The 22881-nt window shown below is 37.2% G+C and overlaps 1 protein-coding gene across 2 annotated transcripts in view; it reads left to right on the forward strand.

Annotated features, from left to right (window-relative positions):
* Positions 1–2916: 2916 nt before the first annotated feature.
* Positions 2917–22881, forward strand: part of PRMT3 (protein arginine methyltransferase 3) — a 106791-nt gene continuing 86826 nt past the window's right edge. The window contains exons 1-8 of one of the 2 annotated variants that reach the window (XM_045825642.1): positions 2917–3137; positions 3412–3547; positions 5149–5231; positions 6829–6878; positions 7480–7582; positions 8541–8700; positions 9987–10131; positions 14631–14696. In XM_045825642.1, the coding sequence (XP_045681598.1) occupies positions 3110–3137; positions 3412–3547; positions 5149–5231; positions 6829–6878; positions 7480–7582; positions 8541–8700; positions 9987–10131; positions 14631–14696 (771 nt within the window). In that variant the 5' untranslated portion in view covers positions 2917–3109. The remainder of the gene's footprint in view (positions 3138–3411; positions 3548–5148; positions 5232–6828; positions 6879–7479; positions 7583–8540; positions 8701–9986; positions 10132–14630; positions 14697–22881) is intronic. The other variant, XM_045825641.1, reaches the window with a different exon arrangement.

Consider the following 22881-nt stretch of genomic DNA (forward strand, 5'->3'; position numbering starts at 1 on the left):
ATGTCCAAGTATCAGGGGTAATATGGAGTATTTTGGCCAGTGGGGTGATACAATAGCAGTTAATATTTATCAAGTGCTTGCTGAGTGCCAGCCTTTTCACATTCTGTCTGTCCTTTAACCCGCGCCCCGCCCCCCAAATAATCCTTGTAGATGGTACTATTGTTACCGAACAAGGGTCCACTGCCCGCCACACATAGAAGCCAAACTATGGCACTGGCTTTTGAGAAAAGAAGAGCTTTATTTGCCAGTTGACTGGTGAAAAGACAGGAGGCAAGGTTCAAATCTGCCTTTCTCATCCAGGATTCTGCATGGGGCTTTAAGGGGTAGCAATTAAGGGTTCACAAGCATTACTTGTGAGTGGTGTTTCACAAGTATTACTGATAGGTGGTGTATCCAAGGTTTAAACTTTGGTTCTGGGTCTTGTTAGAAACAGGATAGGACCCAGTTCTGCGGTTACATTATCATCCTCATATCCTAGATGGGGGTACTGAGGCTCACTGTAGTGAAGTGCCTTGTCAAGACGCCAAAGCTAAAGACCTGAAGCTAGGAAATGACAGAGACAGGATTCTAATCCAAGTCAGCCCGATGCCCTACCTTTGTATTTGTAACCACTCTGCAAGAGCATCCGGTATAGGTACAGTTCCAGGAAGTTCCACTCAATTTTTGCTGATCAGTACATGCTGTGGATAAATTAAATGGAAATATTTGGGTTTCTGCATTGGCTTAGGATCCCTAATCATGATGATCCACAGAATGTTCACAAAGCCAGTAAAAGTGCATCTCAAAGTGGTGCAACGTAAAAACTATGGAAAAGGAAGACACAGAAGTCAAGAGGAGTACACAGGGATAATTCCCATCATGAGACAAAGGATGGTGTTAAAACTCGTCTTAATGTTTGTACTGGTGGAAGCAAAGTTGAGTGATTCAGTCTATTTTTACAGGGTCTATGGTATGCCACATTTTAAGCTTCAGCGGACACTGGAGGATAAAGGCTAGTGGGCTTTAGGTAGGAGATGGGATATCCTCCTCCTGCCAGGTGGGGACCCTCTGGGGCTGCACTCTGAAGGGCCCGTGTCTTGGGGTGATAACAACCACGGGCTTTTAGAAGTGAGGTTTGAAGTTACAGCAGCTAAACCCTGTGGCCGGTTTTACTCTCTGTATACTATTTCCTTGCCCACAAACCTGTCAGGTCTTCTTCAACCTTCTATTCTGGTCTAACAGTGAGTAGGATGATGGGGGAGGATTTGTGTTCATCTTTAGTGCAGAGAAAAAAGCTACTCCCTCCCAAGCCCGGCATTACGGTGAGACATAAACTTTAAGTGGACAAGATTCTGGCCCAATCACCCCTCTAAAATGGATGTTTCTTTTATCTTTTTCTGCTAACATTGAATAATTGGATGTTACCAAGGGATTTAGCAGGTTTCCCTTTAAATGTTACACTGACAGAGAGAAGATGGCCTTGCTGGAGAGTTTTGTTGGAAGGATAAAGGAAAAAGTTGTATGATTCTTGGTACTGAAAGGCCTCGAATTCATTCAGCTCATTAAATGGCGGCTTGGTGCCATGGGGCACATAGGCAGTGTCCTACAATACAAGGGGCTTCAAAACTAATAGTTGATGGATTCTGTCCTCTTGGAGTTTACAGTAAAGGGACATTAAGAAGAGTTTAGCATGAATTCAAGGCTTCTGTTTCATTCAGCATATTTTTTGATTACCTATTATGAGTTAGGCCATGTATTATCCTTGCAAACAGTTACAAACACACACACACAGAGAAACAAGCAAATGGTAGGTGCTACGACTGGAACGAACAGGAGGCTGCTGGAATGACAGTGGTACCTACTTTAGAAACAGTGGTCAGAGGAACTTTCTGCCAAGACCAGTAGTACCTACCCATTTGCAGAGTATTCTTTGAAAAGGTCTGGAGGTGGAAAAATGACGAGTCCAAATAAAAGGCTGGAGGTTGGGGGCCCAAGGTGAAAGGTCGAGTTGAGATAGAACATTAGGCAGGATTATGTAGAGCCTGGTAGGCCATGGTAGCCAATTTAATTTTATAAACCTGTGTCAAGAGCAGGCTAGCCTCTGGAATTCGAGTTTGGGACATTACCTACTGAAATTACCGCTGCCCACGCCCTTGTAACAAAGCAATCTATGGTTTGACTAATACTGGGAAAGGAAGAAAGATATGATGCACGGGAAGGTTTGTGTTTTTCCCACACAGCAGCCAAAATGTTCTTGAGTTCCAGGGGTGTCCAACCTGCAGCCCGTGGGCCCCACGAGGCCCAGGATGGCTATGAATGCAGCCCAACACAAAACCATAACTCTACTTAAAACTTTTTTTTGCTGCTCATCAGTTTTCCTGTTTATGTACTGAATGTGTGCCCCAGAGACGCCAAAAGGTTGGACACCCCTGTACCCATCCGACAGTATCACTCCCTTGCTTAAAGACTCAAATCCTTAAAAAAACCCCACAGACTTTTGGCCCCAGGTAGTTTTTAGTACACTCACACTGGTTCCTGCAGTTCCCTCTCCCCAGCTTTACCCAAGGGGGATCAGGGAGCCCAGGAACCAGAGAAATCCCCGCGTCCTGCCTGCGTTCTGCCTCCGCCGCCACCAGAGGGCGCAGCGGCGGGTGTCCCTCCTCGAACCCAGAATGAGGGAAAGCTTCAAGGGCGTGGTACCGACTGCAAAATCTCGGCAACGTCTCTCCACCTCCGGGCACAGGGCTAGAGGCCAGGACCTCCCACTACCTTAGGAAGCCGGACGACAAAGCAAAACACGTGCCCAAGCCTCAGACGCTCAGACCTCTCAAGGATTAGCCGACTCGCACTGCGTCAACCCTGCGGCTAGAGGAGGATGCAAAGTCCGGCTTCTTGCCCCGCCCACCCGATCACGTGACCAGCATGGGGCCTGAAGACCGGAAGCGCTCGCGAGCTAGCGCGCGCGTTCTCGCGTTTCTAGTGCCCGTGCAGTTCCCCAAATCTCCTATCCTGCTGCGCGCTCGCTCGCGCTCGCTCCCGAGTCCCGGTCACCAGAGTTTCACGGCGTTCGCGCGCACTTCTCAGCCAGGTCCCCGCCCCCTGCACGCCGGGCTCTCTGGGCTACACAACCATGTGCTCGTTAGCGTCGGGCGCTACCGGTGGGTATCCCCGACCCTCAGCACTCGGCTCTCCCAGCCCCCAGGCCTCGCCGGCGCGGGCCGGTGAAAGACCCCTTCCTCCCCGTGCGCACTCAGGGACCCGGAACCCGGGCGGTAGGGCCTTGCAGGGAGGGTGGGGGAGGTGCTGGGGAGGGCCGCTGGGGAGTGGGACGCGGGCAGCGCCCTTCAGCAGTGGAAAGCCTTTTCCCCACCCTCCTCGAGCGCTGGGTTCGCACTGGCGTGCGGAGCGGATCTGATCGTTTGCGTGTGCTAGGCGGCCGAAGCGCTTTGTTGGATGAGGAGGACCTACCAGATCTGTCAGACAGCGGGGACGAGGCCGCCTGGGAGGATGAAGACGATGCCGAGCTCCCCCACGACAAGCAGCAGACTCCCTGCCTGTTCTGTGACAGGTTCGTCCAACTCTGCGCCAGGCTTCAGCCCAGGGGGCCGGGCCGCGTGCGACTGTGTGGTCTGCTCGTCTGGAGTCAGAGTGGCCTGCCTTCGAATTCTCCAGCCAGTGGTCTGGAGTGGGCCTTGTTGAAGACCCTGAGTGGTATAGGGAGAGTAGCCATGAGCTGCAGCCAGGTTGTCTTCGACAGGCCTCAGTTTCCCCGTGTGTAAAATAGTAGGGTTTTGGACTGGACCTGTGGTTCCTAAATCCAGTTGTGCACCTTTGTCAACTGAGACGCTTAAAAAATAAAATACAGATGCTGAACTCTGCACCACAGTCCTTCTAAGTCACGATTGGGGTCTAGGAATCGTTTATAAAGGCACTATCTCAGGCAATCGTAATGAATACCAAGTTTCCGAGTCACTGAACTAAAAAATCTCTCAGGACCCTCTCAGCTTTGCCACTCCATAATTCTCTGTCAAGTAGAGAGCTTCTCAGGTGTAATACTACATTTGACCCATTTAAAGAATTACCTTTCTGAGGGTAGGGCTCCCCATGTATCAAAGAGGAAGGAATTGATGCTGTTTCACTTAGGTTAAAAGAGACTGCAATACCAATACCTTTTCAAGGTCACAAAGCTGTGATTTGTCATATCCAAATCCCTGTTCTTTCCACTTAAAATTCTACCTCTTCACCTCAACAAGCGTTGGTTGACTTTGGCTGCTGCCCTGGCACGTGGGCATGAAAGAAGCCTGGTTGGCATGGGCTAGGGTTCCTTTAATAAATATTTTCCAGTTTCTCTTAAATCTGGGCCTAGTGCTGGTTGGTGGTATTTTAGCTCCTCCTGATTCGTCATTGTCCTCACATGTAGCCTCCTTTGGGTGGGTGTAGAATGTCTACTCATACTCGATCGTCAAATTTGTTGAACGTCAGGATGTACGTCATTGTGATAGGCTGCATCAGTACTGCAAAACTGACCTATCTTGGTAAATGTGTGTTGCAAGCTAACTGCTGCGTATGTGCTGGGCATATAAAAGAGGCATGCAGCTTCTTTGCTGTGTATTCCTATTTTGTGTCCTTCAGTTTTGTGGGTCACACACTGAAGAGGCTTGGTCCTCACAGTGTCTGTCGTGCAAGTCCTATAGGAACACTACAAGATCCCTTTTGAAATAAGGGCGCTGTAGGACTATGCCAGCTGTAAAATTAGGTTTGATGTTGTACTTCTGAAAGCAGTTTGAGCTTTGCCAGTTCACAGTCTCCAAAAGCAGAGTTGACACTTAGAGGAGAAAAGAATCTTACACAGGGAATTTTCATAGCTTGACAGAAGCAGGATCTGTCAAAGGGAGTTCTTTCTTAAAATTGTTTTGATACATTTCCATGCTATTAATGGACAAGTAAATTACTTTTGACATTTAATCGGTAGTTGGTTTAATAAAATGGAACTCAGAAGTAAATTCCATTTAGAAGTTCTGAGTCCTTGACATCTGCAGATATGTTTGTTTCCTCTTAATTGGAAATAAAACTAGAAACTAGCAGAGTGGGGGAGATGCATATTTAACAAGAGATCAATATGTAGACTTCTTGGGGACTTTCTCATGAAGCTGTGCCTTGGTTTTTCAGGTTATTTACCTCTGCTGAAGAAACTTTTTCCCACTGTAAGTCTGAGCATCAATTTAATATTGATACCATGGTCCATAAACATGGTGAGTATTTTTTAGAATAGGAAAATTTTAGTTGTAAAATTTAAGTTTCTCTTTCTTTTTTTAAAAGATTTTATTTATTTATTTTTAGAGAGGGAAGGGAGGGAGAAAGAGAGAGAGAGAGAAACATCAATGTGTGGTTGCTGGGGGTCATGGCCTGCAATCCAGGCATGTACCCTGACTGGGAATCGAACCTGCAACACTTTGGTTCGCAGCCTGGGCTCAATCCACTGAGCTACGCCAGCCAGGGTTAAGTTTCAACTTTACATTTTTCCAGACTTTGCATTTTTAAACAAGTTCAGTACAGTGAAACATACAGCAACAACTGATCTTTAACAGGGGCCTTTGAGGAAAGATTAAATGTTATTCTTCTAGATAAGACTCTGTATTTAAAATTGTATTGACAATTAAAAAGGAAAAACCTTGGCATGGGATTGCATTTTTATCATATTAGAATTAGGGAGAACAAGCATACAGGTGAACTTGGAAGAAGAGGTGGGACATTAGGAAAAAAGACAACTTACCCGGTGAAAACACAGTGTGAACTTCAAGGCATACAAGGTTGAATTTTATAAGGAGTTTGGTAAAAAAGTACAGAAAAAGGATTGATGAAATTAAGGTGGTAAGCAAAATAAATGATGATTCTTTTGAAATTTGTTATTTAAACATACCTAGTTTACAACTAAAGCCTTCCACTTCTTTAAATGGATATAGGAGACCTGCACTATTCCACTAACATTAACTAAATATAGAATTGTTTTTTAGGCCCCTATATTTTACTAACAGCTGGAAAGGGGATTATATAAGCATGTGATATAATATGTTAATAAACAATAAATTCAGGTACAACATCTTTTATAAGGCATGGATGACTTCATGTCAGTGGACTTTTTTCATGTTTTTAATGTGCATTTTTAAACTGAATTGGAATCATACTTTGAATATAATTTTGTATTTTTTTCTCTTACCAAAAACGGGTTTTTGTGTGCTATTATGAACATAAAAGGTTTTGTATGCCGTTATGTTCCTCATAACAACATTTCTCAGGAAAAATAATAAACGTTTGGATATGCTGTTTTCCCTTGATTTAAATGCCACCTCATTTCTGGAAAGATATGAGAACCAAATAACAAGCCTCATTGTCTTTCAATTTGCATCATTTAATTTTATATTAAAGCTAGTGTATACTTTGTATACTCTGTCTCCTGGCAAGATTATAATTTGGTAGGAACCATAAAAATTGGGGATGAAGAAACTTTCAAGTCTAATATTAACTGCCCAATACTTGGCAAAGTCTGTGACCTAATTTTCCTGATGTATTGTTCTTAGAAATGAGGAGAATTCTAAAAATTAATTTCCCGTATTTTAGAAATGTAAGAAAAACAATTAGAAAATTGTCATCTATGCTGGCCGTTTCTCAATTAAAATATTAGAAGTATCAAAGTTACTGTTTCTAGTTCTTAATAAGAAATTAAAAATATTTTAAGCTGTAGTTTAGAGGACAGAAATATTTTAGTGTCTCTCAGAAAAGCCTCTAGAGAGCAGGTCAGTTAAAGAAAGCTCATGTTTAAATATGTGAATTGTCTTTTTCCCCCCTCAGGGCTTGAATTTTATGGATACATTAAACTGATAAATTTTATTAGACTTAAGGTAAGTTGGTCGCTTAGTTTACAATTTTTTTGAAACTAAAGAATTGCCACAACCAATGGTGATTAAAAGAATACAAGGAACTATGATACATGGAACCTCTTTAAATTTGTCAGTCCTCATATTGGAATCATGGACATCAGGACATGCCACAATATATGCTACCAAGTATATGCTTACACACCATGCTTAATGTGTCATTTTTAACTGCATCTAAGAGATGAATCAGTGTTAGATAAAAAAAGTAATTCAAAGTCAGATGATGGCAAATACTGATAGTATTTCTGCAACACCAAAAACAATTTCTGGTGTGATTTCAAGTACTGTGGTGGTTCTCTTTTTTCTATGGTTCAAATATTTTATTCTTTTTTCTGTTTTATTCAAATGTTTTTATTGTCACTTCTTCCATATCCAAACAATACAAAATTGTGCATTGAAACCATCCAATCTAGTTAATGAAATGATAGTTGAACATAAACTTCTTAAATAGAGATTTTGTGTAATATAGACATGATTTCCTTTCTGTTTAATTTTCCTAGTTTTTGCTAGGGAGATTTTGTGATTATATGCTGTGAAAAAAACATGCGATTAATTTTACATCCAGAATCCTACAGTTGAGTATATGAATTCCATATACAACCCAGTGCCTTGGGAAAAAGAAGAGTATTTAAAGCCAGTATTAGAAGATGATCTTTTACTTCAATTTGGTAAGTGAACAACACCCTTTGTGGATTATGTTTCAAATATTATACTATACTTTAAAAAAAGTAAGTAAACTTCATTTCATTTGTTCAAATTTCATTAGTTTTTCCCTACTCTCCCCTTTCTGTTCCAAGATCTCTAGGATACCATAATACATTTAGTTGTCCTATCTCCTCAAGCCCTTCTTGGCTATGACAGTTTTCCTGGCTTTCCTTGTTTTTCATGACCTTGACAGTTTTAAGGGGTACTAGTAGACAGAGATTTAAGGTGGAACATGATTTGCATAGTTCAAAGTATCTTCCCCAGGAAGCATTTACTACAAAGGAGATATTTTCGGTGGAGAAATCTGGCCAACACTGCTACAACCAAGTGATTCACGCAGGCCTGAGTTTGAATCTTAGTTTCTTCATTATTTGGCTGTATACTTTTGGGCTAGTCACTTAATTTTTCTGAAATTTATTTTCCCCATGCCTTAACATAGGGATAATTATGTACATCTTAGGTTTGTTTTGAGGATGACCTGAGATGTAATGCATGTATTTGAAAGATAGCTGGTGATCAGTAAGTATAAGGGTTTTTTCCTTCCACTTTTTTGTTTCTTCCTGGGTTTGGTTCAGTATAATTAATGCTTACATATGTGTTTAATTTAGCCAAGTAATGAAAAACTTAGACTAATAGCATGCTCTTTAAATTCAAATTAAGGTAATTTGAACGTCATATTTACTTCATTTAAAGTATTTTTACCATTTTTTTAGTTGGCTGCCTAATAGGCAGTTAGTATAAGCAAGGTGGGGAAAAACTGGGTTTACAGTTGTTGGTATGAAAAATAATACAAGAATACATTGTGTTTTGCATTCTCACAACTGTAAACCTGCTTCTGCCACACCTTGTATTTATCCCCAGCTTATTTATATGTCCTTCGTTGTTATAAGATGGCCTGCTAATGTCCATTTATTTCTTTAGATGTAGAAGATCTTTACGAACCAGTGTCAGTCCCATTCTCATTCCCCAATGGACTCAGTGAAAACACCTCTGTTGTCGAGAAACTGAAGCACATGGAGTCCAGGGCACTGTCTGCTGAAGCCGCATTAGCTAGAGCACGTGAGGATCTGCACAGAATGAAGTAATTTGTCATTCTTACAGAAAATTAATTGTTTAGACCTAAAAAATAATGCCACTAGTAGTAAGGCAAAATGTGGTAAAACATTTCATATACTTGAAAGTACAAAGTAGATATTTAATTTTAGTACATTAAAGATATGCAACAATATTGTTAATACATTGTGGACATTGGTTAGCATAAAATTCTGTAGTTTTAACTCTTCTCATATACTTTATAATTTTATACTAATGTTAATTGTTCTGGGGAGTTACTAAGTGTTTTCATTCTTTGATACTGTCTTTGAATTACCTTGTTTCTAGTAGATTTCTCCATTTTACTTTTCTTCTAGGGCTTTAACTGGTGGGATTAAGATGTTTAGGTTTGGGTGAAATACAGGCTTAAAATTTTTGTTTTTAAAGAATCAAAATGTAATTATGGTACAGTATTTAATCAGGAAACCAGATACATAGGATGTTTTTTTCCAGTGAGTGATTTAGCATTATACTGGCTTAGTACTTCTCAGAGTTCAATGTGTATGTAAATCACCTGGGGACCTTGTTAAACTGTAGATTCTCATTCAGGAGTTCTGGAGTAGGGCCTGAGATTCTGCATTTCTACCAAGTAGTCCTCTAGCTTTACCTATTGGGTTTGTCAGTGCCCATTTGTTAGTTTGCCAGAGTGTTCAGCAGAAAGGATAGTATAGTTGATTGTAGTTCCCTTTACCTGTTTCTGAGATTATATGCTGGGTAGCCCAGTAACCACCGACAACTGTACTGTCTGTGTCTTTGTACTTCTCTCCATGCGTACCTTACAGATTTCAATATGTTGTGATCGAAGAGCGAAGTAGGTTTTAGAGCTGGTGTGGGTGGTGTTCGTATATGTAAATCTCAGTTTGGGTCTACTTTCTGCCCATATAACACTTTGATGAGATAATAGGTTTTAAAGAATAAAGAGCTGAAATACAGTATTGCATTGATTCAGCTACTAAAATAAGGTTTCGAAATATTAAGAATAATAAAGTTGAATAAAGGTAATGTGCTTATTTTATCCAGTTGAAAGATGTAAACAGCAATAATCTGCTGTTGGCAGTGCTTGCACGGTTTGCAGAAGGAATGCTTACAACTGGGTTTGAGTATGCCATCGCTTAAGATCCAGCAGGGGGAGCTTTCAGTTGCTTAAGATAGAAGGTGCTTTAGAAGGCTCATCACACTCCACACCCGCCCCCTTCCTCTTCCTCAACCTCTAGCCTTTCCTTTTTTCATGGTCTAATAAACTTGTCTCAAGGGTGTATTTCAAATTGATTACAGACAATTTGCTCAGGATTTCGTGATGAACGCAGATGTCAAAACTGGATCGGCATCTTCTACTGCCATTGCAGACCTCCAGGAGGATGAGGATGGTGTTTACTTCAGCTCATATGGGCATTATGGGATACATGAAGAAATGCTAAAGGTTAGAGAAGAGCATAAATGCACCAAATCCATACTAAAGGAAAAATTTAATTAAACAGGTTCTTAATACATATGCTGTAGAACTGCTCTTTTTTTTTTTTTTTTTGATAACTGCTTTTTAAATCTCCGGTGCTTGATAGCTCATCTTGGGTTGAAAAGATTACAGAAGCATCAAAGTTATTTAAATTCTGTTTAAGATCATTAATATTAAGCTATTATGGCATCACTTTTGTTTTAAATAGAACATAGGCAAAAAAAATTGCTGACGATTTTAGTCTTCTCAAGAATAACTGTTAAATAGGAACTAATAAATTATATATTTGTCTTTAAAAGTACAAAGGAAGTGATTAACTTAGTGTTTTAATAGCTATACTGACTTCAGTTTGGTACAGAATTTTACTATAAATAATTCTCAATTGTTATGACATAACTTTTTTACATTTGAAACATTGACATATGGAGGAATTTTCTGAATTGGTTAAATGAGGTATTTAAGTTTGGTTGGCTTTAATTGTAATAGTAATGTCTATATAAAATACAAGTAGATTTCTAGTTATATCTGGCAGTTATACATTTTATCATGTGTTACATTGTAGATTGTAAAACAGCAAGATACAATTTTTTAATTCTGTAAACCTGTAATTCTCTTAACTAGAGTAAAACATATTAGAATTAAAAAATTACTGAAAATTTTAAATGTTTATTCGTGAATTTTAGATGCCACTACCTTTTCCTGAAACCAACAAACAAAAAATTCCCTCCTAAATCCTTCCTCAAAAGAATGTTTTATTTTATGGAAGCTGCAGGACTATGTTCCCCTGAAACAGAAGCATTGAAAATAACCTGGGGATTAATTACATGTTTATGTTTTGTTTATTCAGTTTTGTAGAACCAAAGAGTGAAGGTTTGCTGATTAATAGCAATTGAAATTACCTAAGGCCTTTTAAAGCAGTGCCGTGCCATTTTTTCACTAATGACGCGTCACAGTTGTGCTTTGTGTTGTCACTTGGGTGATGGCATAACATTACAAATAACAGTTACAAGTAATACATTAAGTCCAGAGTGAAATTGTTTAAAATAAATGGACTTACTTAGGTTTTTCATCAAAATTGAATTAATTTTATTGTGTCTAGAATATTTTCTTTGAAGGAGTTAATCTAAGCCCACATTTTTCATTTTAAATCACCCATCAATATTAATGCCAAGAACCTTTAATGTCTTTGATATAGAAATCATGTTGCATTTTTCAGAAAGGTAAGGTTGAGACGCATGTGAATGTCTTCAGCACACTCTTCAGGGAAGTTCACATTGAGCACTTACTTGCAATACTCTGTCCTGGATACTTGTAGCCATGTAGCAATAAGTAAAAGATCCTCACACCTGATCATATATGTTTAAGTCTTTTTGATGTACCCAGTACACAGAGATTTAAGTTCCAGCCTGAATCTTTTCTTCTTTAGAGAATCATTCTAAGAATCTTTATTAATATAATTCTCCATGCCTTAGTTTCCCTTAGCTGTTATGTAATGTGATTATTTTTCCTTGAAGATGACTTAAGTGTTCATAGGAAATATGGATATATTCCATTCAAAAGGAGTTGTTTGTCCATTTTATATTTCGCTAAGTTATATACTACAGATGAATATGAAATATGCCTTACATATTTCTTCTGTTTCTTATCAAAAACATTTCTTAGCACATAGTCTGTTCATGTTTCTGCTGCTGTTAGAATCTCACCTGATCTTATAAATAATTTAAATTGAGAAACCTTATACATAGGACTTATTTTTGTGTTTAGAATTAACCTTTCTTTTATGGAATTATTTGTACTTTTTTGTTGCTTAGTCTCAGATATTTCAATGGCATTGTTTTGACATGTTAGGATTATATTTATAAATAAAGGTAGTTTATGACCTTATTTACTGGAGTTCAGATGATTTTTTTTTTGAATTCCAGAGATACAGTTAATAGAGGGATGGATAACATGAACTTTCAAAATCCTTTGCCACTTTGTCATTCTGAAGAAGCATCATTGTTGACTAATGTTGTAAATCTGAGATGTATCACTCTCTCTTTTCTTTTTTTCCAAGAACATTGTTCATTCTGGTGAACATTTATCACGGATCATAGAACCATTAAATAATTTTTCTTTATTACATTCTTCTCATTGTATTGCAGCTGACTCAAGCATTCTGTTCATTTTCATGAGCCTGTACATTTAAAACATAATGTCATTTTTATATGTAAAATTTATAGTATATAACTTTCCTGTTGTCTTTAGTCCTAAAATTTTTTATATTCATAGGAATGATTTCATGATACTTTACCAGTCTTAGAAGATTATCTTGCTTTTTATTATTGGAGCTCCAATTTTATTCTTTTTTTGTTTGTTTTTCTTGGTGTAATAGGCTGGTGCAAAATACAATTTTTAAATTTCTGCTTATTACCTTATTTTGTATTAAAGTGTTAGTTTTGTTAGGATAAGTTTTTAGAAGTGGTTATGAGGGCTAGTCTTTTATTTGCTTGCATTTTCTTATCTAGTGGAGTTTTCTTTCAAAAATTCAGTTATTAAGTTGAAACCACTCTAAGGCTCTCTGTTAAGTGTACTTTGGATTTTGCTGCACCGGGGCGAGCATGTGAACAAAGACACAGGGACATACAGAGGGGCCTGGATGAAGGGTGGTAGTTGAGTGGGGCAGCAGTGCGTGAACTTGGGACAGGAGTTGGGATGCTGATGATTGAGTCGGAGCAGCGGTGAAGCAGTGTGATTGGTGAGAGCTTTCCAAGTGACTGCCTCCCTGACTAATGTTCACCCCGTGTAGGTTTTATTGTGTCAGCAAAAATCACTGGTTATGGTATAAGAAGAGTATAAAAGTGTATGAAATGCTGTGTATTTTAAGTTTTAAAATTAGTTAATATGTGTAAACTTAATGTAAACATTACATTTTTAAAAAGTAATTCTTAAAATCTTTCAGGGAAAGATTTTGCTTTTTTTAAAGGTTGAGAAGTTATTTTATTGGTTCTCAAATTTCTCTTTATTTTTTTCAAGATTTTATTTATTTATTTTTAGAGGGATGGGAACAGAGAGAGAGAAACATCAGTGTGTGGTTACCTCTCCCACACCCTCAAGTGAGGGCCTGGCCCACAACCCAGGCATGTGCCCTGACTGGGCATTGAACCAGCGACCCTTTGGTTCGCAGGCTGGCACTCAGTCCACTGAGCCACAGCAGCCAGGGCTCAGGGATTTAGTAAACCTGATTTAAAATTTTGTTTGTAAAGCCATTAATAATAATTCCATCAGAAAGCATGAAATTTCCCCTATTTAGATCTAACAATTAAGTAGAACAATTTGTCTTTTAATTTGATGCTTCCTTTAAAAATTTTTTAAAAATCCCTGTGTAGGCAGGAAAACGTTTTTTGGGAGGGTATATGGATTGTATACATTTTATATTGTATTTGGTGTAACTTTTTTTTTATATAGTGTGAAACCCTAAACTAGAATTCCCAGTCTGAGATGTTTTTGTCATACACATTTTACTCACTTGACAACAGAGCCCTTTGCTGCTTACTTTGCTGTACTTACCTGTCTCAGCCACAGTGATGCAAAACAGCATCAGCTCTGTCCGTGAACCAACATCAGTGCTGGCATTCAGTGCCTGCCTTGGTCACAGGTCATGTGAGACTCCAGAGTGGGGAGGCCTCATAATGTGGGTGGCAGGTCTCTGATGATTTACTTTGAGGCTTACAGGCTTTTAAGCATCATTTACTTCTATAGACATTTCTTTTTTTTTTATTTTTTATTTTATTTTATTTATTTATTTTTAGAGAGGGAAAGGAGGGAGATAGAGAGAGAGAGAGAAACATCAATGTGTGGTTGCTGGGGGTTATGGCCTGCAACCCAGGAATGTACCCTGGCTGGGAATCGAACCTGGGACACTTTGGTTCCCAGCCCGCGCTCAATCCACTGAGCTACGCCAGCCAGGGTTCTATAGACATTTCTAGAAACACAACAAGATTATAAATCTTGTACTGACAAGGAACTTTCTTAGAAAAACAATTTAAGCTTCATTTTTCATATGTAACTGTAAGTTTACATTTGCCTGTTTTGTTTTTATCTCCAGTATTTTAATGTAACTCTAATACAGGGAGACAGGCGCTAGATTCCAGGCCCTATTTAAAGGAGCAAAGTATCCTGTTCATCTTATATCATCTTGAACTATCAGTTGAAGCCATACGATATTGCATGTCAAGACAAAAATGTGTACATTTTAAATAACATTTTATTTGACTTTCAGTGATGTTCTGAAACTTTTAGTGTGTGGTGTTGCTATTTCTGTTCTTACAGTTTTCTATTAAGAAAACAAAATTAAGCTTGGTTTTTCAGGCAAAAAATACCTATGGAAACTAGCAATGTGTGATAAAATAGCAAATAACTTTCTAAAACATTTTTTATTAGTGTGGATTATTCTGTAAATACAACGTCTTCTCTTTCCACCATAGGACAAAATACGAACAGAAAGTTACCGAGATTTTATATACCAAAATCCGCATATCTTCAAAGACAAGGTGAGTAGCATAGGCTATTTAATTGTTCATTTCATGTGGATCTTGGACAGTGGAAGTCCTCTCTGGGGTCATCATTGTGATAGCATTTGATTAATGTATTTCTGGCTTTATTTTATGGAAAACTTTTATGATGCTGTTCTGTGGTGCAGAATACTGGTAACAGAAATGCTGATCAGTACTGCTTGTCTTTCAATATATTATTTTCTTTAAACTGGAATCATTAATTACAGTGACATACCTTAGTTAAACTTTGGTAATCCAGATAATACTGTTAGAGCATATTTTTTATTTACTATGATTCCTGTAAATTTTAAATATATCAGATAAGCCCCATACCAAAGCACACTTTTAATTAGTATTCCAGTTTGTAAATTAGTTAAAAATTAATAATTTTAAGAAATTGGGACAAATAATGTAAGAATGAATTTATTTTATCTGCTTGCTTTTAAGACCTTATTTATCTACTCCTTTATTAGGTGCTTTGAATTTTACAGTTAGTCTTCATAATGCATCTGGTTATTTCAAAGACGAGCTGACACACTGTGTGTGTCTTTGTTGGAAATTTGTGTAATTTGTTTTTCCTCTTGTGAATTTGTTTAATTTTTTTCTTCTTTCCTTCCCTCCATCTCAAGCTTACCTCTCAAAGTTCAAGTTTTCTGTCTGTTCCTCCTTACTGGAAGTTAGTCCGCTGATTTAGTCAGGAACATCATCATCTGCTACTTACATACCTTTGCTTGGGAATTTTTTTTCCTCATAGTTTTCACTTCAAGAACATGTATATGACAACATATCATGTTTTTATAATTCCCCTTTTACCTCCATTTCCCCATATAAAAAAGATAACCTGTCTAAGGTTATTTCATGGGCTTTACATATATTACAGCAGTGACTAAGCACCTTTATATTTTGAAAACTCTCTTCCTAGTTTTTAAATTGTTTGGAGTATAACATAGATTGGCTTTTAATTTTCTATACCTATTTCCTAACAGTGTTTCACTTGTGACTTAGCTGAAATTTATATGGTGTTCCTGTCTCTTTTGGCCAAAGCAGTAACTATCATGAAAGGTTTATGTTGGTCTCTGTCTGTTTTTGCTGATTTCTATTATAGGCAAACAGTGATTTCAGTTTTTAAATCTTAATTTTATTGGTTCTTTGTACTTCACTGTCTTTTATGCATTTTATATGTTATTGCAGCAGACACTAAGAATTTTTATACTTTGTATATTTACACCCAAGTGTTAGAAATATTTTATTTAATATATATGTTTTAAAAAACTACTTTGGAGGACTTCTAAGTCAAGATGGAGGTGTAGGTGTAATCATGCCTCGCATCCATGTACAACTATAACCAAAAATGCAGCTGCCCTACAAAACAAACATCACCCAGGATTGATAATTGAACTGTGTGGAAGTCTGATAACCAAGTATTTAAAGAAGCCATATTCATCCAGATGGGTAGGAAGGGTGGAGTTGCGGAGAGGTGTGGAGATGACAAGTGGCACAGAGAGGCGCAGGATGGGAACAGGCAGTCCCATATCCACATGTGGATAAAAAATGGAAGGGATACCTTGGGAGCAAAGGATCCTGGCCCCAGTTCAGACCACCCAGCCCAGGGTCCTAGCACCTGGAAGATAAGTCCCCATGACTTATGGCTGTAAAGACCAGTGGGGGTTGGAACAGCAGAAGAAATGGCTTCCTGTTAAAGGACCTGTAACAGATTTAGGGCTCACGCACACCCACCCATTCTGGGATTCAGCACCAGGGCAACAGCTGGAAGAACACCAGGGGCATATGGGGAGAAAGTGAAGTTCGAGTGGAGAGACAGCTTCCTCCTGAGCAAAACTCCAGAGGCCAGGCAGTGGGTTGTCCCCACTGCAAGACCTCAGACTACACAGAACAGAGCAGTGATGTGGGTTGCTCCACCCTCCAGATAACCTAAGGCTCCACCCCATACAACTTAACAGGTGCGCTAAGAGTAGAAATCAAAGCAGCTCTACCTAATACATAGAAAGAAACACAAGGAGGCTGCCAATATGAGGAGACAAACAAATATGGCTCAAATGAAAGAACAGAACAAAACTCTAGAAAGAGAAGTTAGTGAAATGGAGATAAGCAATCTGTCAGATGTACAGTTCAAAACACTGGTTATCAGGATGTTCCAGGAACTCATTGGGTACTTCAACGCCATAATGAGACAGAAATAAAGGTTGCATTAAGTGAAATAAAGAAGCATCTACAGGGAACCAACAGTGGAGAAGGTGGAGCTGAGAATCAAATCAACAATTGAAACACAAGGAAGGAAAAAGCATTAGAACAGTAGGAAGAAAAAAGAATAAAAAAAATGAGGGTAGGCTTAGGAACCTCTGGGACAACTTTAAACATACCAACATTCAAATCATAGGGGTGCCAGAAGGAGAAGAGAAAGAGCAAGAAATTGAAATCTTATTTGGAAAAATAATGAAAGAAAATTTCTCTAATTTGGTAAAGGAAATAGACATCCAAGTCCAGGAAGCACAGAGAATCCCTAACAAGTTTGACCCAAAGAGGAACACACCAAGACACATAATTGAAATGCCAAAGGTTAAAATAAAGAGAGAATCTTAAAAGCATCTAGAGAAAAGCAGGCAATTATCTCTAGGAAAGTGTCCATAAGACTATTAGCTGATTTCTCAGAAGAAGCTTTGCAGGCTAGAAGAGGCTGGCAAGAAGTATTCAGAGTGATGAAAAGCAAGGACCTGCAACCTAGATTACTCTATCCAGCAAAGCTATCATTTAGAGTTGAAGGGCAGATAAAGTGCTTCCCAAACAGGGTAAAGCTAAAGGAGTTCACCATCACCAAGCCATTATTTTATGAAGTGCTGAAGGGAATTGCATAAGAAAAAGAAGAAGATCAAAATGATGAACATTAAAATGGCAGTAAATTCACAACTGTCAATAATTGATTCAAATAACAAACTATGCAAACAAGCAGAACAAGAACAGAATAATAGATACAGAGTTGGTGTTGAGTTGTATGAGTTCTTTATATATTTTGAAGATCAAACCCCTTTGCAAGGTATGATTGGCATATAGGTTCTCCCATATGGTCGGTTCCCTTTTCATTTTGATGATTGTTTCTTTAGCTGTGCAGAAGCTTTTTAATTTGATGTAGTCCCATCAAATTAGTCCCATTAGTTTGCTTTTTCCTTTATTTCCCTTGCCCTAGGATATATTGCTTTGTGGGATATCTGAAATTTTCCTGCCTATGTATTCCTTTAGGACTTACAGTGTCACAACTTATGTTTCAGTCGTTTATCCATTTTGAGTTTATTCTGGTGTATGGTGTAAGTTGGTGGTCTAGTTTTGTTTTTCTGCATGTACCGATCCAGTTCTCTCAACACCATTCATTAAAGAGGGTATTTTACTCCATTGCATGCTCATGTCCTTTTTGTCAAATATTAATTGACCATAAGATTTGGGTTTATTTCTGGGCTCTCTGTTCTGTTCCAGTGATCTGTGTCTGTTCTTACGCCATTACCAGCTGTTTTGATTACAGTAGCCTTGTAGTAGAGCTGATATCAGGTATTGTGATCCCTCCTACTTTGTTGTTCTTCCCCAAGATTGCTGAGGCTTTTCGGGGTCTTTTTTGGTTCCATACAAATTTTTGAAATGTTTGTTTTAGATATCTCTAAAATATGCCATTGATATTTTAATAGGAATTGTGTTGAATCTATAGATTGCTTTGGATAGTGTGGACATTTTAATGATGTTTATTTCTTCCAATCCATGAACATGGTATATGCTCCCATTTATTTGTATCTTCCTTAATTTCCTTTTCACTGTTCTATAGTTTTCTGAGTACAGGGTTTTTTTTACCTCCTTGGTTAAATGTATTCCTAGGTACTTCAAAATTTTATGATTTTTGTTATTATAAAAACACTATCATTGTCTTTTGAGTTCTCTTTTCTTAATGCTTTTTGATATTCATAACATGAGAATTTAAGTGAAAGTAAGTTACAAGTTTCCTTTCCACTGTGCTCCTGGATAGATTTTGTCTTATAATATCTAAAAAATACTGAAACAGCACAGGTGTGGGTAATCATAATGTTAATTCTGAGAAATTAAGTAATTAGAATATTTCTTGGTATATGGAGCACGTCTTACTGGGTTCATAAACTTTATACACAGTCAGCTTCTGCTTATTTTCTTTTTTTGTAATAGTATTATAGAAATGTTGTATATGTTATATTTTACATTTTCAGACAAAATGCATGACCGTGGAAAAACATAGAATCTTTATAATTATTTTACATTCTCTTTACTGCTCTTACTGAAGGTGTTAAATCTGCTAAAGTCAGTAAAGGGCTTGTTAGTAAGTTGGGGCTATATTGTTTCGTTCTTTGCTTGGCATTTATGGTTTCTCAAAAATATAGTATAATATAAAATATTACATGTTTCAATTTCTAACTCCTTAAAGTATATTCAGGATATAATTCTCTTTAATTAAAAATATTAAATAATCTCAAGCTTTTATATTTTTAAATGACTTGGAATAGTTTATTTTACTATGGGTACAGATTTAGAAAACATACTACCATATATTTAAATAGTATTTGATAATCTATAGATTGCTTTCAAACATGTCTCACTGTTGCAATACAGTATTCCTGTAACTAGGTACAGGCAAGTATTTATTTCCATTTTACACATGAGGAAACTTGAAACCAATAGGGTAATTGACTTGCCCTAAAACAGGCCATTAAAAATGAACGGACCTGAGGGGTTTTCCTTCTAGTCTAGTGCCCTTAACCCTGTGCCACTTCACTTTTAACACGATTATGCTGAAATAGAATGAGTGATTAGGGTGAGATCCATTAGCTACATTTTAAGTCACACTGTTTTATATTTATATATAGGTCATATAATTTCTGTTCATAAAATTGTAGAATATATTGACAAGATTATTTAAATATACATTTCTTTCTAAAATGTATGAAATAATGCTTTCCTAAGTTTTATTACCATTGTTTTTGTTTGCTTTTGTCTGCATTAGGTAGACAAACTTTATTATATCAATACCAGCTTCTATTATCATACTATGTAGTGCAAGAAGAGATTTATTTTTCACAAAGGTGCCTATATGTAAAAATGTGTTCCTTTCTCCTTTCCTTCCCCTCTCTGTCCATCCCTCCTTCCCTGCCACCCTTTTCTTCGTTCCTTTCTCAATATTGTTTCAACTCGCAAAGCTCCTGTGGAGGCCATATGGTTTCTCAGATTAAATTTAACTTTGAGTAGCATTTAATTGTGTTATCACCCACTCTTAATTAATCTCAATTTGTGGTCCATTGAAGAAATTCACAGTAAGGTGCCTTTTTTATGCCTTTTGATTATTAACTATAGTTAAAATACACTTTTTTCTTTTTTTTAGAAAAAGCAAATTCAGTTTCTTTATGATTTTATGTGTTGGTTTATTCTGTTATGATTTGTACCTCCTTGAGTCCCTTGAGTCTATCCATTTTTAGTTTATTTCCTCACCTAATTCTGAGCTAGATGTAATAAATCATTGGTACAATTAAAAATATAATTTAAAATAGGCTTTAGAAGCAGTTGACCTATGTTTGAATGCTAGTTTTGCAAATTACTAGCTCCGTGATTCTGGACCTGTTACTTTCCCTCTCTGAAGCTCACTTTCCTCATTTGCAAGGTGAGGATTAAATAAGAATTATATATATATATATATATATATATATATATATACACACACACATATAAATTATATGTGTGTGTGTATGATAGTCTTGCAAAAGAATATGTACTCTAATTGCAGTTTATGACACATATCCATTGTACTAAGCTTTCATTACTCAGTAATTTTTCTTAGAGAGAATTCTTTATTAACATTCTTTAATGCCTCATATATCCAATATAAGAATGTCCATAAGTTATTTTAATTTGTTATATTAGAAACAATGCTGCATATAAAATATAAAATATTAAAATCTTTTTATATGCAGGAGAGTACAATAATAAGGTAAGTTTCTAGCAGTGGACTACTTGGGTGAAAAGGTTATAGCCTGGATGGTGTTAGTGCTAATCCCATCTTTGAGGGCTCTGTCCTCATGATGTGATCACCTCCTCAAGGCCCAGCTTCCAGTACTGTCACCTTGGGGTTAGGATGTCAACATACAAAATTTTGAGGGGAGGGAGGACACAAACATTATGACCAGAGCAGTCCTATATCAAGTCAGTGGGGGAAACACAGGCTTTTAAATAATGTGTTGGGACAATTGGTTAGCCATCTGAACAGAAGTAAATTTGGAGCCACGCCCCTTAGTGTCTGCCATGATAGGAAAGAAAACTGTATTAATGAAACCCCAAATGTACTAGAGGGAAATGTATAAGACTGAAATAGGAGAGAATATGGTCAAGGTCATTCTAATTATGATTAAATCCAGATGCCATGAAAGAAAAGATTAATAAGTTTGACTGTTAGGAAAAAATTTTTGCATAGCAAAAATCAATGTAAGCAGAAACAAAAGACAAATATATGCTGAGAAAAAAACATTGCAAGTCATATTATAGAGTTACAGTCTCCCTGATTTACAGAGAACTCTTATTTGGTAAGAAAAATTTAATTAGAAAATTGATAAGAAAAGGACTAGTCCAAGGAAAAAGGATATAAGTAGCTAGTTCACATAAAAAAGAACTAAGGACAGCTCTACAACATATGGAATGATGTTAAACCTATGATAATAGGGATGCGTGTTAAAACTAGACTGATATATCATTATTTTGCATTTGCCTGATTCACAGAAATTCAAAAGTTTGATTATCTGCTCCATGGGCTAGTCTCACCTATGAGGAAATTGGCACTTACACTTCCTGAGTAGAATTGGCCTAGAAGGGTAGTTTGGTTATGTCTAGAAGGGTTATAAATATGTATATACTTTCAGACAGAATATTTTCAGTGTTTTCACTTCCAGGAATATATTCTGTAGATTTACTCCTGTGTGAATAGGGTTAGATATGAGGTTATTTACAGTATTGTCATAGTAAAATTTCAAAAACTATTCAAATGCCCTTCGATAGAGAACTGGACCAGTAGATTATGGTATAGCCATGATATGCAATCCTATCTATAAACTGATATGGAAAGATCTCTATTTTTAAATAAAGCAATGTGTAGTACAGTGAGTAAAATATGCTTTCATTTGTGAAAAGGGAAAGGAAAAACATATATTGCATTGTACTGGGTTGGCCAAAAAGTTCATTTGTTTTTTCCATAAGATGGCTCTAGTAGCATTTAGTTGTCTTTAACTTTATTTGAAACAATTTGGTTAGATTGTATTGTGACAGCTGTCATATTAGTGTGGATTTAAAAAAACTTATCAAAACTGGTGAATTTTTGTGTAGCCATTTTAATATTGAAAAAGGAGGAAGAAAGCCCTGGCTGGCGTAGCTCAGTGGATTGAGTGCGGGCTGCGAACCAAAGTGTCGCAGGTTCGATTCCCAGCCAGGGTACATGCCTGGGTTGCAGGCCATAACCCCCAGCAACCGCACATTGATGTTTCTCTCTTTCTCTCTATCTCCCTCCCTTCCCTCTCTAAAAATAAATAAATAGAATCTTAAAAAGAAAAAGAAAAAGGAAGAAGATATGCAGCATTTTCAGCATATTATGCTTTATTATTTCAAGAAAAGTAAAAACACAACTGAAACACACAAAAAAAGACACACAGTATATAGAAAAGGTACTGGACTGATCGAATGTGTCAAAAGTGGTTTGCAAAGTTTTGTGATAAAGGTTTCTCACTGGACGATGCTCCACGGACGGGTAGACCAGTTAAAGTTGACAGCAATCAAATCTTGACATCAATTGAGAACAATTAACGTTATACCACACTCGAGGTAGCCGACATGCTGAAAATACCCAGATCAATAAAGTTATTGGTGAAAATGAAAAATGTGTCTTTTATTTTACAGAAGAAAACTAAACAGGCTTTTTGGCTAACCCAATATATGCATAAAATTTTTTTATTACTTTCACCAATGATAATATCATTTTTAAAATTTAAATTCTCAAGTTACTGAATTTTAGAAGCCAACTTGTTTTTATTGTACCTATATTATTATAGCAAGCTGAATGTTTAATTTTGTATTTTTTAAAAGATTTTATTTATTTTCAAAGAGAGAGGAAGGGAGGGATAAA

This window comes from Phyllostomus hastatus, unplaced genomic scaffold (assembly GCF_019186645.2).
Source record: "Phyllostomus hastatus isolate PE091 unplaced genomic scaffold, TTU_PhHast_1.1 phas_scaffold_585, whole genome shotgun sequence".
NCBI classification, from domain to species: domain Eukaryota; kingdom Metazoa; phylum Chordata; class Mammalia; order Chiroptera; family Phyllostomidae; genus Phyllostomus; species Phyllostomus hastatus.